This window comes from Sycon ciliatum, chromosome 9 (assembly GCF_964019385.1).
Source record: "Sycon ciliatum chromosome 9, ocSycCili1.1, whole genome shotgun sequence".
NCBI lineage: Eukaryota > Metazoa > Porifera > Calcarea > Leucosolenida > Sycettidae > Sycon > Sycon ciliatum.
In genome coordinates, this window is record NC_088651.1 from 29,724,431 (window position 1) to 29,748,982 (window position 24,552).

The following is a 24,552-nucleotide window of genomic DNA, read 5'->3' on the forward strand; positions in this document are numbered from 1 at the left end:
AAGATGGAAGCATGCGGGGTTTTCGGAGGAGGATTTTGAGAACTTTTTTGTGTTGAATTTCGAGCTTGGAAGCACGGGTTGTGGAAATTCCAGCCCAACCAGCATCTGCATAATCAAAAATGGGGCGTAAGTAAGCTGAGTAAAAGAGGAGTTTACAAGAGATTGGGAGATGGTAACAGTGAGAAGAGAGAATTCCTAAAGATGAACTTGATCGTTTACATATGTAATCGATGTGGGGTTCCCATGAAAGATTAGAGTCAATGAAAATGCCAAGATGCTTATGGCTGGAGACTATGTCTATAGGCTGGGGGAAAGGGATGATTCCGAAACGAGAAAAAGGTCACCTTCTAGCAGAATTCTACCCACTTCTACAGCTTATGCTGATATTTACCAAGTATACTGCTGTCCTGATGTTGGACATCAAGAAAAAGGGGGTAACTACCAGTGCTACGGCCAAAAAAGTGGTTTTCCGGTGTTTTTTGGCCTAAATTGGCAATTGTGAGTATGCTATGCTTGGCCCCTCCCCCGAGTGAAACCGGAAGGTAGAACTTGATAAAAATTTGTCTCCGTACACTAGATATCTAACGGAACAAAGTACAATCGTTTGTAGCCACGTTTCAAACAAAAAAAATTTGGACCCGAGGGGTAGGAGCCACCTTAAACTGGTACCAGAGGGTGGTTACTACTCTGCTTTTGACAGGTGTTCTGGTTGCTCAGCTTACGCTCCTCCTACTCGTCGTTCGGCTGATAAACGAGATCCAGACCGCTCAGCGCGTTAGCTAAGGAAACCGAACGGTACATCCGAACTCGGAACCGTGGGAGCTAACACCCCGCCTTACGAAAGAGCCGCCTGTGTTTGGAGAAGATTCCGCTACATTCAAAGAATGGACGTTTGCAATGGACATGGCCCTACGGTCGTTGGCACTCCCAAGTGCGGCACAGAGGGTCGACTACGCGGCAGGATTTTTTGACTGGAAATGCTCGTCTTTGGTTGATAGCGGTATTGGAAGCTAACCAATGGGTTCCCGACTGGCCTGCTCTGAAAGCGGCACTAGGCGACGTTTACGGACCACGGCACAACGAGGAAACATCGCGTATGGGACTAATTTTCGCAGCACAGCACGGGTCGCTGGATGCATACATTGCTGCTTTAATCGCCTCAGCCTGCAAGTGCCGGAAATTGACCACCACACCAAAGCGCTGCTGTTCTTCAGGGGTCTAGTGCCTCACATCTAGCATCAGGTCATGCGTGAGCATCCGTGTACCCTGGAGCAAGCTGTCATGGCAGCAAACACTATGGAGCGTTCGTCAGGGCCACCGACGTCGGGGCCACCAGCAAGTAAAGAGTCGCGCCTCTTGCCCAGCTTCCGCGGCCACGGCCTCTGCAAGCGGACGGACCAAGAGCGTGTCGAACTGCGAGCAATGGGACACTGCCTTGCTTGCAGGAAGCAAGGCCACCTCGCTAAAGACTGTTCTGATGGTGGACAGCGCTACCCAAACGCAGGTCGCCAGTAAGAAAGAGGGTGCGCTTACTGACGACGACCCAAGCACCCACGCCGTTATAAAATCGCAAACCGGTTCGGGGCTCTGGAGATTTAAGACGTTGCTCTCCAGGAACCTACGGAGCCGGAGACACCCATAGCTGAAGGAAATTGTCCCGTTGCAGAAAGGTGTCATGTCAGCGACGTCAGCGTCGGTAATTAACCTGAACACGACCTACTTGCGTGAAGGGAAAAATCGGCAGTCGCCGTGCGGTGATGCTGATGGATTCAGGGCGTTTTGCCCGTGATTCGCACACCTCACGTTGACAGAGCCATCAATGGCCCACCCTCACAACAGCATCTCAGTGTAGTCTGTGCTCAGTTGTTGTTACGCTTGTCCTAATCTCAGTACCAGTGGCTTTCATTATCATTTTATAAGTTGGGTATGGGACCGTAGTAATATTTTAAAAGAAAGGCTTTATGTGCAATACAACACCGGCGCTACTTCAAGTCGAAATTTACACTGCGTCAGAAGCACCGGCAGATCTCAAGGCTGCTGCCCAAGTAAGACAAGCACAGAAGGCAAGTTGACGACCATTTCAGCACATGCAAAGTTGCAAGACAAGGAATAACAACAAAGATTGGTTATCCGAAGACATTCCTAGCAAAGCTTATTAGTAACGAACCATTTTCGGGGAAGACAATAACGTTTGGACCAGATAGACGCCCTGTGCTTTTGTGTTTGATCTGGGTAGGTGCTGGCTCTGCTTGAATCGAGAAAGAGGTGATGCCATTGTATCTTTGTCGTACCCGCGTGTAAAGCTGTAAAGTGGTAATTGTGAGGAATATTGTTCTACCTACCATGAGTGAAACGAATCTTATCATTTTTTTTAAATTTCAATGCGGAAGTTAAAGTAATCGGTACGTAGGTAAAACGATTCAACACCGGGGCGCACGCATTCGTCAGCATGTACTTTTAGGTCCCGTGGGGGTCATCCACCGATAATGGGGGTGCGATCTATATCTGATCGTCCTCATCTACGTCCACTGTTGATTCACTAGTCCATCTCCTCTTCCTGGTCATGTGCGGGGCTTAGAAACACTCAGGCTAACATGGTACAGAGAGAGTACGAACCATGCGGAATCACACAATAATACAAACAGAACTATCGAGCCCAAGAAGATTTACGATTCAACTGAAGAGGCGTACGGACGTGTGATCGTTGGCACTGGAGGTGAGAACGACCGTGAACGCCAGGAAACCAAGCAAATTAGATACAGAGGCAATGCCAATTGGAAGAGTAACTCGGAGAAGCAAAGGCACAGGGAACAATTGAGGAGACCTGGGAAGGGCGACTTCAGAGGTGAGAATAACAGTTACATCAGAGTCAGGAAAGCATTCGTAGGCAGTCAAGAATCACTTATCATTCAGTTCTAGTTGTCGTCAACTTGTAGCCAATAACACACAACTATTCATGTTGAAAATTTCTGTTCCCAAAATACACAGGTATCATGATTCGAAGTAGTTCAATTTGTGTTTACTATGGCGGCGGGGCATATATTGGCCCGACTTCTGCGAAAATCAGGCTTAGGTTGAAAATCATTTAATTGAGAAAAATTGTTTTTTAAAAAGGTTTGTGTCCCGTGTAGGCACGCTCGAGTGCAGCGAAGTGAAACCAAAGAAAATCTCGCTCGTTTGAAGAAGCAGTAATCATGGCAGGAAGGGTTTCAGCGCTCCGGGAAGGCATAGGGCTTCTGGTAGAATATTTGTTCTTATCCCATAGTACGGTAGGAAACCATGGATTCAGCCAATCAGCAGCCGGTATTTCCGAGGAATATAGCATGCTATTCCCGGAATTGACTCTAAATACTGCTTGTTTGTTGTGGTTTCTTTGTGAGATTCAGGCTCTGGATGACATTCATCATGGCCGGTGTGGAACCGTGACATCCGGCGATAGTCCTAATGTTGCGAAATTCCGTTCGACTAACATTTAGGCATGTTGTGTTTGGTTCTTGTGCCGTCGAGTGCAGTGTCTGATGTCATAATATATGTAGGGTCCAGTGTCTGATGTCATATATGGTCTAATAGTAATAATATAGGAACTGTTAGGTATACAAGAATCAGTACGTAGACTTATGACTGTTAGCATGGCCCAGTGGAAGGTTGACCGTTGGAACGGCACCAACAACTTGGGATCGGCGGCCATTCGGCATGGGATTTTCCAGGGGGACTCCATATCCCCATTGCTGTTCGTCATCTGCCTCATACGACTACTCCGTTCAGCTCTAAATGGCCACAACATCATCAGAGCCATCAACACCTGGACTGTAGCTTCGATACGGTATAGTGCTGGTAACTTGACAAGGATGCAAGATGATTTGGAATATGCTGACCGAAGAACCGGCAATCTTATGACTATGCATGGAGCTCTCGATCCACGCGCTGATGTAGCCCGCATGTACGTCAGTCGCAAGGAGGGTGGACGTGGTTTGCAAAGTATCCATGATGTTGTCACCATGGAGAAAAGCAATTTGCAGCGTTATGTGCTTCAGTCAGATACGGAACTCATGAAGCTTGCTGCACCCATTCTGTGGCCACATATGGTTGTCCCACCGGACACCTCACAGGTGGTGAAGTGCAGCTTTAAAAAGAACATCTCTTAGCGTGGACCCAGAAACCCTTGCATGGGTATTTTGTCCGCCAAACAGAACAACTGACCAACGAGAATATCTGTAGTTGGCTGACAAAGCCTGGTGTCAAGAATATCACAGGTGGTCTCAAGAAGATCACAGAGAACCTGATCATCGCGACACAATACCAGGCCTTGGCAACTAACCTGCTCAAGGCCCATATTTTCCATCAGGGCAGAAGCCACCTGTCTCGAATGTGTGGGAAGGCAGGCGAGTTGGTTGCCCATATCCTATGCGAGTGTTCAAAGCTCGCTGGACGGGATTACTTGGAGCGTCATAATCGACTGGCCTCTGCGTGAACATGGGATACCTTCTGAATACGAGGGCTACAAGCACCACTGTGATCGGTCCAAGAGCATCATGCACCTGCGGGTAACGTGCCTGAAGCTAGAGATGCTTCAGACGCCAACATCTCTCCACAGGACCAGAAGATCAAGATTCTGTGGGATTTCACCATCTGGTGCGATCGCTTCATTGAGAACCGGAGGCTTGATATTGTTCTGCTTGATTTGAAACAAACTCGCATTAAAGTCACATTTTTGTCTGATACAGAATGTTCCTGAACGCTCCGTTACACTCCATTGTTTCACCTAGAATGTCCCGTTCTTTCTTCTTCAAAAAATTAAGGTGCCCACTCGCACTTCGAACTGTGCACGGCACTTTCAAGACCTGATCAGCCTAGCCTGCAAAATCTGCACTGGCAGGCGCGGGTGCCGACTGATCGAACTGCACTGCAGAGTCGAACCGTGCTGTACGCTGACCTGCAGTCTATGCCGTCGAACGTTTTCTTGTTTTCGAGCCATTCAGGGATTTTGAGAGAAATCCAGGGATTCTTCATGTCTTGTCAAGGTATAGAGATTTTGGTGGTTGGCCAGTATGGATTTGTATTCGCTTTATTGCTGCTTGTTTTTTGTGGTTTCTTTGTGTCTTTCCTGTTGTCGTTTCGTTTGACCTTTGTTTTCCATTCTCCTCCTGCGCTTTCGTCATTTCTTGTTATAATAATAAGAATGGAGACACAATCAAGAGTTTGTGTTGCTGTGTGGCGGGGACCAGGGGGAGAACAACACTATTTCCATCTCACTTAGTCTCTATCCAAATAGCAAAGGGAGGTCCGACTACAGCCGACGGTCACAGGTGATACGCAAAAAGGAAAGAGCAGGAAGAACGAGCGCATTCAGATCCTACACAGAGAGGTTGAATCTAGCTGAGCCGTAACTAGCGAAAGTTTGAAAGAAAGGTAGACAATGTCCAGATGTCCAGAGTAGAAACTGGGCACCGTCAAAAGGTCAAACCCCCGTCGTTGGATGAAAAGTGTTACATGCATGGGAATACACAGACGGCAGCGCACAGTAAGTGGAGCAACAAATTCTTCCTACATGTTCAGAACTGCATTACAGTGGCTATTGTAAAATCATGTATCCCTCTATAACTTATAAATGTTCTGAAGTTTTCGGAAGCGCAGAACGAAGATGATTATGGCCTTTAGATTACTACTTGAAGTAATTGAAGCCATGAGGCATTCGCCCATAGCCGATAATTCTCTAAAACAATGACAGATTCTGTTCGAAAAGCATTGACATTTCTAGAAACTTCAAACCTTATGCCACGCACTTCCTTTATTTCTGCTCCATTTCTTCAACAATATATCCAAAAAGGGGGGGGGGGTTGTAAACATAACGAAACATTAATTAAACGAACCATAAAAAAGACTCGGATGTTGAGCCATAAATAAATGTAGAAAGGAAAAGGACATATGGATACGAGTTAAGAGTAACTCTCCATCACTGTAACTGGATACTATATACAGTCAGAAAGTGCAATAACTAGGCACAAAACTGACAAGAGTCCTGAGACATTCGACGTCCTGACACCTAGCTTCAACACATCTCCGTAGCGCTAACCGACAGCCTTCCAACTTGGAAGGTTCAAGGTTATAAAAAGACCAAAGAGGGGAAGGCAAACGCAACGAAAACGAGCAAAAGCTACAGTCCCAACGGAACAAAGAATGTCGATTGCTACTGGACGATGACGAGACCAGTACGATATTTGACAAAGCGGTCTAACTACAATTCGACGTCTTGACACCTAGCTTCATCACAATGTCATGCATGAGGAGTACTGTAGGAGTTTGTCAAATGCCGGAGACTATATTAACAGTGGTGTATGTGAACTGTGCAATCTAACCCAGGTGCAAACGAGTCATGTTGTGGTTAGTAGTCTAGGTTTTTTCTGAAAACAAGGTCACGATTCGGCCTAATAGATTAGAACTGCAATTTTCTAGACTCGGTGTTTTGTGCACTACCCGGAACTAAGCAAGAACAACATTGTCTTTGTGCTTTGTCGTTTGTAGATATTTGTGGAGTAATCAGATCGAGACTCTAAGTGACGGTGTGTTCACTGGTCTCACAAACCTCCGAGAACTGTAAGTATTATCAACTGCACCACTGAACGCAGAGAATAGCAATTATAACTGTGTGTATATAGAGTACTGCTGGATACGTGATGAACAAACCTCTAATATCTGTGAGTATTATTATCTGCTGCAATGGATTGACGGGAACAGTTGTAGATGCTTTGTGTAAAGCGCTTGTTGCATATCATTTTTATTGGAAAGAAAGACGTTTCATGGCTCAATTTTGTTGTGGTCCTTTGGTATATTTTGTTTTGTTTTGCGCTCTCCTTTTCCCCCAGTTGGACTGTTTTGGTTTCACATGCAGTTTGTGCATGCACCATGGAACGGTTACGTCATTGCCGTGCATTTTGTTTTGTTGACGCGCATGCTCATATGCTGCCGTGATGTTTGTCTTTTTCTTTAGTTTCCAGTTTCGCTTGTTGTGTCCGGTCTTCTCTGTTTGTCCGTTGCCCGTCTCCGTTTTGTCGAATAATTTAAAAATTCTATAAAACTTTAGTTCAGTTTTGTTATTGTGTATGGTGGGTCGGATAGGCAGGGAGGCTGGGCGCCTTTCGCCTGGACAACATGTGTGCGAGAGCACAAAGAAGTTTTATCATTCTAGTGATCGGTCAACGTCACACAGCTCGTTTTCTTTATCCTAACTCCCATTGCTACATCACTGCTCTTGTCTACCATTATCTACGCAATACAACCGACTTGGACAATCGACTCGCCATGATGCTCCTCTCAGTCACAACCCTTGTAATTTTACATAGTGTCATAGTTCCTTCTGCACACTAGTAGGGGTAATCAGATTATGCTCAGAAAGTGAACGGATTATGCTGTAGGGGATGTTCGCAGGATGCTCGAGAAAACAGCTAATTACGCTTTTACGAATTCACCAAAAAGACCAAAAACAAAACAGATGACAATAATGAAAAAAGGACTCAGAAGAAAAAAAAGGATTCATACCAAAAATATATATAAAATAAAATAAATTATTCCAAATCGACAAGAAGCGCTATGTTCATGTATGGTCCTTCAATAGCAGGTGTGTATAGAACAGCCTCATTGGGGAACTGCCATCTTTTCGGATAACCCACATTATGGTATCATCTACGTGTTGAGGATGAGGCGAACTATTCTACTTCATGAAGCTACTGGTGTCAAATGCTTTTGACATGTCGAGGCCAAGGACGTGGCGATCCCACACGAAGTGGGTGGCTTTAGCTGAAATCCAGCGCTGTGTCCACACCACATCGGCAGTGCCACGGCCTTGCCTAAAACCAGACGAAGTCAGTGTTACCAAGTGCCCTCTACCCCATGCGTATTGCCCAATGCCATGAGTTTTCCGTACTCGTTTTTCAGGTCAACATTTTGACTGATTTAGTTCACTTGTGAAGCCTACGTGCAAATTCAGTACAATTTTCAACTACACCAGGTCATAACTTTGGTCTACTTCGCTTGATTTTCACAATCTTGGGCTCGTTGGAAAGCTCTAGGCAGGGTCAACGCCAGGACGCCAAGCTCCATTATGAAGCTGTAACAAATCAGGCGCGGTAACACAGCAAAGTCGTCTCTTAGCCTAATATGCAAGCAAATCGTCCCAACAACACCATTCCACTCTCCTTCTTCACGGAACGCTCAAATATATCGAGCCGATTCCAAAAAAATCTTCAGCCGGCCACATCATTATAATTATAGTGCTCAGTCGCTCAAAGAGCACGCAAAAAGGGATTTCCCCCAAAATGGTGGAGAATTCGACCAAAAATTGATTTTGCCAAGGTAAGAATGCCTGAACACGGCGCACGATATCTCATTAGTCAGAAATCACTTCAGCCATTGTTGCATTGGACAGCTTGAAGGCCATGCGATTATTGGATTTGCACAAGAAATGATGGAGTTACGATGGTTATAGTAGTCGTTCATATACATGATCGTTTGCATGATCGTTTGCGGGATATTCGATTGGAAACCGTACTGCGGACAAAACTTCGTTTTCTCCGTAAAAATCCGGACGAATACGGGCAGTTAGCAACACAGCGAAGTGAATCGAAAATAATGCGACACACGCGTTGCAATTAGTTTGAGCACAACGAGTGAAATGACCCTGCGCAGTGTATTCAGCAATACCATCGATTGCAGGTTTGCAATTGGTCCCCAGGCCTTGTTAGGTTTCGGTAACGGTATCAATATGCCTGGATCAAGAACACTACACAGGTCGTCGCCCTGGGTGATGCTGTTGTTGATCATGATGTTGATGATCGGGGAGATGTCCACAGCACCGTACTTCAGGAGTTCTGCGCATACGCCATCATGCCCACATGTATCCTGATTTCGCAGTCGCCTCTACCTCTTGAGTGGAAATGGGTGCCTCCAGTGTGTGCAGAGCTGCGTGTGGCAGCGGGTCTTCAGAAGTGTAAAAAAACTGCCATTGATAGTGATAACGTATGCGAGATGCCTTTTGCTCGTCGCGGATGAGGATGTGTCCATAAACCGACTCAATGAAGTGCTGCTGTGGCTTGCCACGTTTGAGCTGGGAGGCTGCTATAAACATTATTTTGCGTAGAGGTTGGAGCGCTCTCGACCGCCTCGGCAATTCTGCCCAGCTGAGAGTAGGCACCAGTCCATTGGATATGACGGATTTCATTCATGACACAATTGCGCTTCTTCTTCAGCTGTGCAACATCATGGTGTCAGTACTCAGCTAATACTCGCAGTTCCCGTTGCCGCTGTGGAACCTCAGCAACCTGTGCGTTTAGTTGAACCAAACGGTTCTTAGCCACGGATCGGTGCAGATGACCAATGTTGGTGTCTGCTGCAGACTTGATTGAATATGTGGCAGCTGGCCAGACATCAGCGGGAGCATCACTTGCCGGAGTTATTTGAAGGTGTGCCTGAAGAACCGATCGATATCCCCGTCTACGGCAGCCATCTACTTATCCATGAACAGCATACCGAGTCCCCTTTTTTGATTCTGTTAGGAAGATTTTGAATAGCTCACAGAAAAGCATGTCAGCAATGACTAGCTTCTGGTCACTGAACACTTTTGTACCAGCATACGATCTGGCCTTGTTAATGATAGGCTTACAACGTGGTGGAGCCACCACATAGTCAATCCTGTTGCTTATATTCCCAGTACGAATCGTATTGCTGTCTTTAACCTCTTGCTGTCCATGTTGTTCGGTAGCGTAGTGAATAGCGGAATACTATGCTGGCTAGCAACAACTGATTCGGGTTTTTGCCCAGTCCACTAGCGCCTGGTCGTTCTCATTGCGAGTTCCCTTGCTGTCATTTCCGACACACGAGGTGACAGCGCTGCCAACTTTGCTGTTGAAATCCCCCACTGCGATGACAAGCAGCTTGTCCCATTCCATGCGGAAGATAGTGCGTCGTAGAACTGGTCTATGAGCTCAGGCTCTTCCTTTGACTTTGGGTTCGTGGGTCCATGTGCCACGACAAACCGAACTGGCAGTGATGAGTTTTTGGCTTGCGGAAACGATAGTTCAACACAGCCAACCAGATCCGACAGTTTTTGTTTACTTTTGAAATGCACAGTTCAAATATTTTTGAAACAGAGAAGCCAATTCCGCCATGGCTGTCGTCTGTCAGGCCAAAGCTTGCTAGCCTGTGAGCTTTACTAGTACATCTGACGAACGGATCCTTTGCTTTCAGCTCCTGAAGTCCACAGAAGTCGACCCGATACAGTTGCAAATCACGAGCGAGGTGTCGGTGTTTTGAGTTCGGAAACAGTGCATGAACATTGAACGTCGCGATACGAGCGTTTCTCAAAGCCAAACGGGAAGGCTCGGCACGCGGCAACAAAGCACGGGTAGGCTGCTAGGATGTGACAAAAAGGTTGGGAGATAATAAAGAATTCGAGCAATAGAGTGGGAGAGAGAAAGCTTGCTGAGCAGTCATCCCAGCACCAGGAAAAATATGGTCTTAAGTGTACGTGCGAGTATGGTGTAATGTATGACGTTTATAGTGTAGTGGATGCAAAAGTACGCGGTGTCAGAGTGTGAGAATCTGGTTCCGTCTGTGTGAGAGTGACTGTCAAGTAAATGCTGTATGTCATGACGTCAGTCTGAGTCATGAATATAGTTTTTCTGTACTGTGCCCACCATGTATTTGTGCCGGTGAATCACTGCGGTTTCATTTTTTACTCGTATTTTATCCGATTTCTTGAATGTGGAAAATATTGCCACATAAGTTTAGTTCTTGGTAGATTTTTGGAGGGGATTGGAGAAGGAACAGTTTGAACAGAGAAAGGTTTTTGGTGCTTCTTCTTCTTGCCAATCTGAGTGGTAGTTGTACTCTGGTTCTCTTTGCCTGGTGATATATCGCGAGGAATAAAAGAATAATTACAAGTCATTTCGCGACATGGTGCTGTGACCATGGAGAGTTCTAGGAGTAGTGATTCAAATTCAACGAGGCAGCCAACAGCGCCAGGCCCACAAAAGGAAACCCAAGAAACACAAGTCAGCGCAGACTTGACCAAACTCCTGCGAGCCCGAGGCAGCGCCAAAGGCCGCGTAACAAGGTTTCGGCGACGCATTGAAAGAGAGCTCGGCTCTACAAAAATTAGTTATGTAGTCTTACAGGAAGACATCGAAAGAATTCAGCCACTTGTTGCGGAAGTGGATCGACTGTCGGAAGAAGTCCGGCGGCACATAGAAACAATCATTGACGACGAGTCGTTTGACGATCAACTACAGGAACTTGATCTATGGGAGGAGAATTTCGATCAGGAGTGCCGCTCCATTACCGATGCTGTGGGTCTGTTACAGCAGCAGGGCATCATAGGCCCTGGAAAAAAATCCCCACAAGAACTTACTGCAGCAGCGGATAATCAGGCGAGTTCTACTCCAGCTACAGAGGAAACAAGTGGGCGCTGCAGCAGCCCTACGTCATCACCTGGTCACCCAGTGGCTGCCAGTTTCACCAGTAAATCGACAACACCCACAGATGTACCCATCACCACAATCGTAACCACACCAGGAGCAAGTCCTGTGTTATCCACCACACCGCCTGATGCACCCACACCAGCAATCAGCCAAGCAGACTTAATTACTGCTGTGGCCGCCGCCGCCGCACAAGCAGCCACAGCCGCCACAGGAGTAAATTCGCAAAGTAACGTCCGGGTGAAGTTGCCAGCCCTCCAACTCCAACACTTCCACGGTGATATCGGTGTACTAGCTGTGCTAGTACTTGTTAGCAACAATCCGAACTAGCGCACACACTGCACTGCATTCAAGACTGACGTCATGCGCTTTGTTTTGCTGCGTAATCACAAATGGCACCAGCCCATTTTGCGGAAAAGAAAAACAAATCTTGCTTGCCCTGTTGTGTTCTTCCAGACAACGGATCGTGCTTCAGCAGTGTTTCTTTTCCCACCATCCCTCCCTATCCAACTTATTCACACCATCATAATTATCGTACCCACTAATCGGGTCCACTCTCACAACTGGTGTTATCTAGCTATTTGCTGCGGCTCTGCCTTGCGCTATATTACATCCATTTAGCATTGCAGCTCTACGTTGAGCTAACAGCAGCTCTACTTTGAGCTAACAGCAGCTCTACTTTGAGCTAACCGCAGCTCTACTTTGAGCTAACAGCAGCTCTAATTTGAGCTAACAGCAGCTCTGCTCTGAGCTAACACCAGCTCTACTTTGAGCTTCAAACCAGTTGTTTTCGAAACCAGCACTCCTCAATCCAAAGATGCCTCTTGTTGACTTGTTTGTGTGAGGGATGGGGCTAACCTCAAATGGACGGAGTTCTGGCAAGCCTTTGAATCGACTGTCCATGACAACGCCAAGCTACCGGACGTCGCAAAAATCACTTATTTGAAAACCATTCTCGAGGGTGATGCTGCGAGAGCCGTAGACGGTATACCAATTACGTCAACAAACTATCCTGTTGCTATTTCTGTTCTGAAGGAGAAATTCGGTCGCCAGGACCTCATAGTCACGAAGTTGTATTCTCAGATGATGAGCATTGCAGTTCCCATGAACAAGTTTGAAGAACTCAAAGCCACAATTGAATATATGAAGCAATTGCTTCGTCAGCTAGAGGCACAAGGAGAAACAGTAAATGCTCAGCGGATGCTCGTCCAACAATTGATGGCAAAGTTTCCGGTCGGATTTCTAACTAAACTCGAAGAACAACGTAACAAACCCTGTGAACCCTGGTCAACCAGTGACCTACATGCTGCTTTGAAGAAGTATCTCGATGGTCATGCCACAGCCCGCAAAATGGCTGACTTCCAGCACGAACATCGACACAACCAGCCATCATCACACCACCCCAGACAACACGCTAGACCATCAGCCAGCTCAGTCCAGGTCCTTGCAGCACATCAAAGCCTACCACAACGTGCTAGTAAGCCTCTGTTCTGCATCTATTGCAGAGAGCCACACTGGAATGATGAATGTGATCGCCATACAACAATGGACAGCAGAAAGGCCCGCCTGGCTGAAGAGAAGAGATGCTTTCGCTGCCTCCGTGTAGGGCACGCAGCCAACAACTGTCTACGCACAAAAGACCGCAAGTGTGTCCACTGTGGTAGGCTTGGCCACAACCGCTCCCTGTGTCCCACTAAGTTTGGCACAATGACCGAGAATCGTCCTTACCAATCCTACAGCACGGCAACAAATGTCGCCACCTACACGGCAAGTGCTACTCAACTTTATCAGCCGCAGTCGGACAGCGCCTCACTCCACTGCAACATCCCCGGCAAGAATGCTTTACTGCAAACTGCTACTACAGCGGTGAGCGGACGCAATGGGGTTGCAACAGTACGTGTCCTTCTCGATAGTGGTAGTCAACGGTCCTTCATCAGACGGAGTGTGGCACAGTCTCTCAACATACCTGATGAACATGGCGAAGTCTTGCGGCTGTCAACTGTCGCTGCAAACAAGCCCACGGATGTACCGACAGAAGTTGTTTCTGCAAGAATTGCCGTTGCTAACAACCAAAAGGTGAAAATGTCTCTTCACACTCTACCCAAGGTCACTGATCCATTTGTCCGCAATGCGATTCCATCGGCTGACATATCTTTCCTACAACTACTGTCATCTGGTGTCAGATATGTGACGAGTTGTAATTATTCCACTCCGGATTGTGATTGTTTGCGTCTTTTCGAGCATTCATATTTGCGCGTCCTTTATCCCTTTTTTTTGTGGGTGCAGCCAAACGGTTTTGGCCTGGTTCTTTTCCCTTTGACTGGAGAGTCCAGTTGTTGTGTTTCCTGTCACCACATTGTGACAATGTCGTAGTAATAAATTATATTCTAATACAGTCTTCTATGGTCGTGGGTCGATCGTCTTCGGACGAATATTCTGACATATCAAACATGGTCCTTCGAGCCGTCGAGTCGTTTTGCCGCTGGTTGTAGTCGCGGACATCAATCAGTTTATAATTCGCGACAATGACAGACCCCAATGCCAGCGCTGGTCCTGTCAGCGAGGTCGCTTCGCTGAGTCGTCTGAAGCGGAAACGCGGTGGCCACCGAGCGTCCGCAACAAAGACGAACACCCTGGCATTATCAACCCTTGGAAAAATGAAATCTGAGTCATCGACACTGGCAGGGTCTGAACCCATCGTGGAACTTCAGCAATTTGTGGATACGCTGAAGGCGAAAGTTTCCATAATTGCGACACTGGACGAGCAGATTCTGGATTTGGTGGAGGAGTCTGAGATAGAGACAGAAGTGGACACAGCAGATTCGTTCTTGGCGGACATAAAGCTCGTGATCCGACAAGTGGATTATTTCTTGCAGCAGAAATCTGGTGTGGTTGTAGCCCCCAGCCCTTCTCAGCTCAGTGTCTCAGATCAGGTTCAGAGCAATACGAGTACACCACTGATCAGCACTCCGGGACAATTGTGTACAACCAGGCTCCCGAAACTGGAGTTGCCGCAATTTAGTGGTGACATTATGCAGTGGCCCACTTTCTGGGATTCCTTCTCGGCCGCAGTACACAGTCAGTCCGGCTTGGCTAAGGTGGAGAAATTCAACTATCTCCGCTCGTTGGTGCGTGGCGAGGCTGCCGAGTCGATAGGCGGGCTGGCACTGACATCCGCCAATTATGAGGAGGCAGTGGATATCTTGACAACGCGCTTCGGCAACACCAAGAGGATCGTGAGGAAGCACATGGAGCTGCTCCTACACGTGGATCCGGTACGTACAACCGATCTCCGCCGCCTGCGTCGTTTATACGATACTTTTGAGTCGAACATCCGCAGTCTCCGGTCTCTGGGCGTGAAGTCAGAGGCATACGGAGCCTTGCTCGCACCAGTGCTGATGAGCCGACTGCCTGACGAGCTCCGCCTGATTATTAGCCGTGAAGTCGAGGAGGAGAACTGGGAGTTAGACATTCTGTTGCACCATATCCATGGTGAGCTCCGCGCTCGTGAGCGTGTGCAGCTGGAGAAATTCCCGAACAAGGGTCCGGAGGAGAAAGCAGTGTCGGCATCGTTCACACATGGCAGTCCATCGGAGAGTACAGCCACTGCTTCGGCCTTGTTTACTGCAGCAACACCAGGACGGTGTGCATACTGCAATCAGGATCACACCATGAACAACTGTCACGTCATCACAGATACCGGCAGGCGGAAAGAGCTACTAAAGAGTAAGGGTCGATGCTTTAATTGCGCTAAGCCAAACCATTTATCACGTGCATGCAGTTCGAAGGCACGGTGTACATTCTGTGAGGGCAAGCACCACTCCAGCATCTGCGACTCACAGAGGGATATGAGCGGTGCCAGACAGAACCATGAGAGGCATGATGTTGCGCTCTTCTGTGGAGATAGTACGCAGGTTGTCTTGCTGCAAACTGCTAAGGCCACTATCTGTCGACCGGACAAGCCCAAGCAGTGCATCACTGCCCGTGTGATCCTTGACAGTGGCAGTCAACGGTCATTTGTTCGAGAAGACATCTGCACCCAATTGAAACTGCAGTCCAAGTGCCAAGAGACAGTGGTAGTACAACCATTTGGGTCCACAGGTGGAAGCCCCCAAGTTCGTGCCGTGGTGATGGTCTGCCTGAAGCTCAGAGATGGCCAACTCACGGTCCCAATGCTCTCCGTGCCACACATCAGCCCACCAGTCCAAACACAGTACCCTAGCAAGGCTGCTGCAGCATTTCCTCAGTTCAAAGGACTTGAACTTGCCGACGACTGTGCAGGTGATGCCACAGTTGACATCCTGATTGGCGCGGACTTCTACTGGCAAGTAGTGTCTGGCAAGGTTGTCCGTGGTGATGCCGGGCCTGTTGCGCTCAGCACTAGACTGGGATGGGTGCTCTCAGGGCCCATGCCAATGTCAGTGCTACCATCACCAGCAGCTGTGAATCTCATGCATCTTCATGTGTTAACCTGTACTACACCGAGTAACACGCCCCAGCTCACGTCGACCTTAGAGAAGTTCTGGACGTTGGAGTCGATCGGCATTCTTCCCAAGGAACTGTCCGTGTACGAGCAGTTTGAGCAGCGCATACGGTTTGCCAACACCCGCTATGTGGTCGATTTGCCGTGGAAAGAGTGCCATGCAGCTCTACCTGACAACCATCGGCTAAGTGAGCGTCGGCTGCGGTCACTGCTCGAGCGCCTCAAGAAAGAGCCATTGGTATGTACAGCGTACCAAGCAGTCTTTGCCGAGCAGCTGACTTTAGGCATCATCGAGCCTGTTGCACAGTCTGACCCTAACGCCATGGGAAAGGCTCATTATCTGCCACATCATCCCGTCGTTAGGAACGACAAGAAGACCACAAAGGTCCGGGTGGTATTCGACGCATCGGCGAAGACTTGTCAGGGGCCAAGCCTGAATGAGTGTTTGTACTCAGGTCCAGCAATGACCGAAAACATTCTGGACATTATCATCAGATTCCGGCACCATCGGGTGGCAGTAGTTGGTGATATTGAGAAGGCATTTCTCATGGTCGAGCTTGCTGAGTCCGACCGCAACGCCGTCCGGTTTCTGTGGGTGGACGACCCGTTCAGCGAATCACCACAAGTGTTGACGTACCGCTTCACGAGAGTGGTTTTCGGTCTGACATGCCAGGGGCGTCACAGGGTGGCTGGGAGTGGTACGACCGGGGGTCCGGGGGTGTCCCCCGGAGAAAAAAATAAGGATTTTTCGGCTAACAGACCACGTTTTAGCACTCTACAGCCGCAAAGGAGGGTTCCCCTAGCACTTATTCGACAACCCCACTCCAGCTCCAAAGACATACTTCTCATGGATTTTTGGTATTTTCTGTACATCGTAGGTAGCCAAGCAAGGCAAATGGAACCCATTGATTCAATGATTCAGGGCCATTGCCCTCGAAAAAATCGCAAAATCCGAAGTACCAGCGTGCTGAGCGTTCTAGCGCCAGCGGCTATGCAAAAACGTACATGTATGTCGTGTCCTGCAAAAGTCTGCCGCGTCGCGTACACTATGTACACGTCCGGCCTGGACAGTCGCAAACAATTTTAGTTGTTTTTAGAGAGAGAAGAAGATCCTTTGTTTTTGTTCGGTGGGATTGAAAGATCTGCCAGTGGACCGGAGAGCTACAACAATGGAAGCAGAAGAAAGCGCTTGCGGAATCTTCTCTGTCTTCGTGGCAACAGGACTTTAGTTTGCGAGAGACTTTCATCCTGTCGTCGCGGACGAAATTCTTGTTGCTGCTACCGGAAAACTCGGGGAACGAAACGATCGTAAATCGTTATAATATAGGTGAAGCGGGTCGTGTCGGTGAACAGCTGCAGAATATTCTGCCGCCGTGGAGCAGCAGTCCAAACACTTTTCAGCTTCGGAGAATGAAGCGCTTCCCTTTTCCGTTGACAAGCGCTGCGTTCGCGGGTGTAATGCATTTTCGAATCCGCTTGCAGTAGATCGTCAGGAGCCAGAGGTACTAGGTAGGTGTCGTTGTGGAAAGAATATAATTATTATGTTGTAGCTGACAAGTGACATACATGTAGTGTCTCTTGACGTGCTGATCGCCATTGTAACATGGTAGATCTTGGAAATTTTTAGTTCTGGACCCAGTGATTGCCGCCAGCTCAGCTCTGTTTCCGTCAAGTTTGCAGTGAATGCGTCCGTGAGGAATCCATCGTCTGGTTGTCTCTAACCGTGACTCCAACCGCCTATCGTAATGGATAGCCGCCTGGAGTCTTGGGCAATAGCTAGCTGCTAGTGCTAGGCATCAAGTCAGTATGCTCCTTGCAATGAAAGTAACAGTTGCGATGTTTTGTACAAGTCCGAAGATCCTTGAATTTTTTTATTGCTTTTTCGGATGAATTGGGTGGACCATCCTGGACGAAAAGTGGTACGACCATGGTCGTAGTGGTCGTACCGTGTGTGACGCCCCTGATCATGCAGTCCCTTCTTGCTGAACGCTACGCTCCGCCATCATATCAACCTGTACGCCGATGATCCCGACTTCGTAGCCTCGTTCCTTGAGAACACCTACGTTGATGATCTGATCAACGGAGCTGATGATGATGATACGGCCTATCTGCTGTACAGCAAGATGAAGAGTCGCCTGGCAGTCGGTGGATTCAATGCAAGAAAGTTCCAGTCAAACTCAACGGCTCGCATTGCGCGTATTGATGAAAATGAACGGTCGCTACAATCGCTAACACCACCAGCAGTCGAGCAAGCAGCTGAACCTGTGTCAACAGACGACCAGTCCTACGCTAAGTCTTCACTGGGAGCTGAAGAAGCTGGGTTGTTGGATAAGGTACTTGGAATTCCCTGGGACCGTCAGCAAGATGAGCTAGTAATCAACATCAGCCAAGTTTTCCAGGAAGTAGCTGATAAGCCGCTGACCAAGAGACAAGTTATTGCATTGGCGTCACAAGTCTTCGACCCTGTCGGCTTCCTCTCACCCCTCGTTCTTCCCCTGAAGAAATTCTTCCAACAGATATGCCGCATCAAGATTGCCTGGGATGAGCAGCTAACTCCATCATTGCAGGAACTGTGGTCGTCTTTACTTCAAGAGCTTCAGTCGTGCCAACCAATACGAATCCCTCGATGTTACTTTGCTGCTGTCCAGGGTGATATTCACGCCGTGGAGCTGCACGGCTTCTGTGATGCATCCGCCGATGCTTATGCTGCTGTTGTCTATCTGGCTATCCACACCGAGTCTGGGACCCATGTCCAGTTTGTCACTTCGAAGAGCAGAGTGGCTCCACTTGCATCGCAGACTATTCCTCGGCTTGAGCTGCTGTCTGCGCTCGTCCTCGCCCGTCTGATTGTCCGTGTTCGCAAGGCACTGGCACGTTACGTCTCTGTCAGTCGAATCGCATGCTGGACAGATTCCATGATCGCTCTACACTGGATCCGTGGGGACACGCGAGAGTGGAAGACCTTTGTACAGAACAGAGTGGTGGAAGTGCGATCCCTTGTACCCAGCTCAGCGTGGTCGCACTGCCCAGGAACGCTGAACCCAGCCGATCTACCCTCGCGGGGAGTCCAGCCATCCAGCTTCGACGCGAAGCTGTGGCTCAATGGTCCTCCTTGGCTGGCTGAAAAGGAGCTGGTAGCAACTGAGAGTCGGGACGATGATGTGGTGATACAAGAAGCCCATCAGGAGTTGAAGCGGCAGCCAACAACAGCCACACTTGCGACCACCACAGCCAGTCACCCCTCAATTCATCAAATCATTGACATCGAACGCTTCAGCACATTCAGTCGACTGGTCCGAGTGACAGCGTATGTCCGGAAGTTCGTCACCATCTTGCAGCTGCGTCGAACCAACACAGCATGCCAGCCTGTCATCTCTGCAGTTGATCTGAAGGAGGCAGAGGCACTGTGGATTCGTACTTGCCAAGCACAGTTAGTTGCTGATTCCAACTTTGAGAAGTTGTCACACGAGTTTGGTATCTTCGTCGACGATCAAGGTATTCGAAGATGCGGGGGGAGATTGCGCAATGCCGCCCTCACCACAGCGCAGAAACATCCAGCACTTTTGCCACGCGACCATCCAATCACGGCCATGATCGTGAGACGCTGTCATGCTGCCGTCCTGCACAGCGGTGTCAACGAGACACTCACGGAGCTCCGGTCTACCTACTGGATTGTCAGAGGCCGCCAGTTTGTGCGCACCATCGTACGTGGCTGTCAGCACTGCAAGAGGGTGAACACGAAGCCGTACGCTGCATCAACCAGTGCCCAGCTGCCTTCTGAGCGCGTAAGTGGCGAGGAGGCATTCCGGAACGTGGGTGTTGACTTTGCTGGCCCTCTGTATGTCAATGAAGGCGGCAGCAAAGTCAAGGCATATGTAGCTCTGTTCACCTGCGCTGTGAGTCGTGCTGTCCACCTGGAGCTGGTCAGTGACCTGACAACGGAAGCCTTCATGCGATGCTTTCGGCGATTTGTGGCACGTCGTGGGTTCCCGTGTTTTGTCATCAGTGACCACGGCAAGACGTTCGAGGCAGCAGCGCGTGAGCTGTGCAGTATCGCCCAATCTGCTGAATGTCAGCAGTTCTCCGCTGAACACCACATTCAGTGGCAGTTCAATGTGGAGAAGGCCCCTTGGTGGGGAGGCTTCTTCGAGCGACTTGTGCAAAGCGTCAAGCGTTGCCTCCGCAAAGTGTTGGGCAATGCATATGTGTCTGGTGAGGAGCTGGTGACGGTGCTGGCAGAGGTCGAATGTACCCTCAACTCCAGGCCATTGACCTTCCTCTCTACGGAAGAATGGACGGAGCCGTTGACGCCATCGCATCTGCTACTCGGCCGTCGACTTAGGTCCATGCCAGATGCGGAGCATATCCCACGTGCAGCCACAGCTGAAGTCGTACGAGAGCGAGCGGAGCACCTACAACAACTCATACGACATAGCTGGACTCGTTGGCGTCGTGAGTACCTGCTGGAACTAAGGAATGCCCACCGCCAACAATTCAATGCCAACGCCACACCTATTCGCGTCGGGGATGTGGTGCTCATCGAAGACGAGAACGCAAAGCGCCAACAGTGGCCTCTTGGCCTAGTAGTCGAGTTAATCCCGGGTCATGATGGCATTGCTCGTGCAGCGAAGGTCAAAACCGCAACACCGAAGAAAGGTAGCGTTACGCACCTGAAGAGGCCCATCCAGCGTCTCTACCCACTCGAAGTCTGTGCCGAGGAAGCAGTCACGGTTCCGAATCGTCAAGCACCTGAGAATGAGCCATTGCAATCCGTCAGGCCACAGCGAGCGGCGGCAGTACAAGCGGCTGCGTTGCCGATGCAGTTAAGAAACCGTGGACTAATTTGAAGTCAGAATAATTATGAGTTACCCCACAGGTCTGATTGACCACCGCTATGAGCTTATGCAGCTATCATTCAATGCTCATAATGTTCTGGACATGTAATTATTTATTGAACGTGTTGTATCGCGTTGAGTAATCTGTTAATTATAATGTTATTAGACTTGTGGTCAATCGGGGGGAGTGTCAGATATGTGACGAGTTGTAATTATTCCACTCCGGATTGTGATTGTTTGCGTCTTTTCGAGCATTCATATTTGCGCGTCCTTTATCCCTTTTTTTTGTGGGTGCAGCCAAACGGTTTTGGCCTGGTTCTTTTCCCTTTGACTGGAGAGTCCAGTTGTTGTGTTTCCTGTCACCACATTGTGACAATGTCGTAGTAATAAATTATATTCTAATACAGTCTTCTATGGTCGTGGGTCGATCGTCTTCGGACGAATATTCTGACATATCAAACATCTGGGTCCTTGGCAGACGTCGTACCAACGGAAGATACACAGGTTTCCATTGACATTCTCATTGGAGCGGACTACTTCTGGGACTTCGTTCACTCGTCCCAGAACAAAGCTGTGTTGCCATCTGGACTGAACCTGAACCCATCTCGCTTCGGCTATCTCCTCACTGGCAGCCATCTCACCGAGTCCGTGCAACCCTCTCCTCGACCGACAACTGTCCTCAGTGCGGTCTGCAGCCCTAATCCACCAGATTCCGGCATCGAACTATGTCACGACGACCAAACTGTCAACAGTCTCAAGGACTTCTGGCAACTCGAGAATATCGGCATCTGGGATTCTCCCTTCACAAATGAGCCTGGATCAGCAAAAACCATCCATCACATGTGCAAAATTTTCAAAAAATATTTTTTCCCTCCAAGTTGATCCACCACCACTACTTTCCAGTCTCACAAGATTTTACACCAATCACACCACTCTAAGTGACTGAAAAATGAGCTATCCTACATGTATGTACAAGTGTTGAAAATGACAGTTCTGTACAAAATTGACAGATTCGTGTCTGATCTTGTTCTGCCATAACATCACTCAGCTGCCTGCCAAGGAGGAGTACAGTCCTTGGTGATGAACTCGGACACTTGCTTGTCCAAGTAGCTCACCCACTTCGCTGATATACCGGCCGGTTCAATGACGTCCGGCCGAGTGGCAGCGACTGATGTTGCAGCGACCCCAGGCTTCAGCAGGCATATTTTGGTCTCTTCTCCCATAGGCTCAGCTCGAACAAACACCTTCCCGGGATCTTCAGCGGACACCCGGAAGTGCTGAAACTTTCTGATGCCCTTGATGGGCTGGAAGAACTGAGAAAGATGGCTATCCCAATTCCGCCACTGCCATTCAAATCGGACTGCAGTGTTCGCTGTGCATGATGTGTTGGTAACATCGACGACATGGTCCATTGTGTCCACATCATGGCTGCGGTAGTTTTGTTTCAATAGGCCAAAGTAAGCGTCAACTGAGCATCTAGTGTGACCCACGCGCATGAAGTTTAGCTCTATAGCATCAGCTAGACCACACATTACACGCCACACTAGGTAGGCAATCACCGATTTGTTCTTGTTTTGTGCAACGCAGTTGTCGGCGTGGAGTGTGATGCTATGGTAGCCAGGACAGTTCACTTCTAGGTGGTGGTCAAGCATAGAGATAACACTGTTAGGCCCATGTGCTTTGCCGCCGTCTTCACCAATGCATTCGCCTTCATGGTACACGTAATAAGTCTGCCGTTTCTTGGCCTCTTCACAAATACCAAACAATAGACCCTTTGCACAATAACGGTCACGTGATCCGAGACGGGGCATCCTCTTCGATTTTTGTGCAGAGTATCAGTTGTTGAGCATGGTGGAACACTGTATTTTTCCATTTTGGAGATGGAGGAGAGAGTGTCGAGTGGTTTGCCATCGATGGCTGTGGAACCCGTGGACGAACTATCAAATGAAGAATGGTCTGTGAAGGAACTGAACAGTTTTCTGCTGAATGAGGGTGCGTATCTGTCTGGAAAAAGAAGGAGTTGTTGGAGAGGTAAGTTTTCCGCATTCAGTGGATATTTCGGATTACTGTAGATTGAAATTTATTTTTCTTTTCTCTACCTTCTCTCCCCCGTCGATGTAGAGAACACTTCTTTATGCAGAACCCTGATGCTCCTAGAACTAAGAAGGGCACCACTTCCTCGAGTGTACCTTCATCATGCCCAACGTTTCATGCGTCCGACTCCCAGTGGATGAGTGATGAACCTCTGTTTCCCAGAGTGAGTGCCACAGCATGCTTGCTTGTCTCCAACGCAGGGGCAAGTCGCCGACGACAGTGAAGAGGGAGCTGATGGAGTAGTACAAGTGAACAGGCCCGCGGCCCGTGGATAGTGACCATGAGACTTAGTTTTACTTTGGTGGCTATGTGCATAATGTGAAAGTCTGTCATATCGTGCACACAGCCACAGCTCGAACTCAGATGACTTTCTCCGCACACCTGAACGATGAGGCTGCGTCTCTCTCCACTTCAACATCAACAGCTCGAGCAGCGCCAGCAAGCAGTCGATCTTCCAATAGCGAAGACAGGGATGGGTCATGCCTTTTTCTCAAGCTCCAGAGTCTCGTGGCAAGGCGTTCCATATCTTCGCAAAAGCAAGGTCGGATGAAAGTCGTCATGGATAAAGTGTTCCGAGCACAACACTGGGAACGATATCGCAGCACTGCGGCCCTCTTCTCGCCAGATAGCCAGGATTCCAGAGTGTGGAATGCCAGCATCACCAGGGAACGCATGGAAAGACAAGTGGGTTCCTTAGACTAACGTTAGGGATGACGGTTGCTGCAAACAAGAACCCAACAGTGGTCCTTGGAAAGCGTTTCGGAACTTCTTCCTTCAGAACTAAAAAAACTTCAAATGAAAAAAGGCTGCGGAGTACATACATGAACATCGCGTCGGGACCGTGAAAACACAGCCTGTCACAGGAAACTTGATCACGTCCTGCAGCAAACCATGCATGCTGGTTGCATGCCAAGTGTGCAGCGCGTGCACAGCATGCCCCGTCTCGACCCCTCTCGCTTATTGTGCAAAGGGTCTATTGGACCCGGAATCTTACTTTAAAGTACAATGGTCCTACTTGCCGCGTATGAAAAGGCAATTCCAATTGTTGTGCAAAGTCGAAGGTAAGATGGCATACATCATCTGTCTTTTTAGCCGCGTCAATCAAGTCTTGATAATATGCCCGCTCATCCTGTGCATCTTCCAAGTGCATAGCAAGTGCTCGGCTCGCTGCAGCAAACACCTCTTCATTCCTTGACACTCTGTCGATGTTTATCGCAGTCAGCACACACATCGGAACGGGGCTTCATCACTACAATATCATGTGTTGCATGTTGCCGACAAATTCTGCACAACCTCGTACTGTACGGCATAGTACTGTCATCGGTCTCTTGGATGTAGTCACGATAAACGTGCTTCTTGCGATGTGTGGCTGGTAGGTATGTTGGAGCTGCTTTAGCTCTTCCTCGAGGTGCGGCAGGCTGTGGCAGCTGTGTTTTTTATAAATGCCACGACTTGCTCGAAAACTTCTGGTGCAGTGGTGTTTCTAGCTTTTCTACCAGCAGACTGATGAGTTGGTAATTCTGATGTGGCTGACTCTGCAATATCTTGTAGTTCTCTGTATTTGTGTTCTCCAAGCCCATTCACTTCCATGAACACGTACTTACACACAATCAGTGACTCCGAGTACATAGTGGCTGTGATTGTACTCGCGCACTTTAGCACGTGGGCTCGT

At 48.6% G+C, this 24,552-nt stretch overlaps 1 protein-coding gene across 1 annotated transcript in view; it reads left to right on the top strand.

The window, feature by feature from the left end:
• Positions 1–24,552, top strand: part of LOC135824423 (protein slit-like) — a 298,036-nt gene that overhangs the window by 113,002 nt on the left and 160,482 nt on the right. The window contains exon 7 of the mRNA XM_065337158.1: positions 6,523–6,594. Coding sequence (XP_065193230.1) covers positions 6,523–6,594 — 72 coding nt within the window. The remainder of the gene's footprint in view (positions 1–6,522; positions 6,595–24,552) is intronic.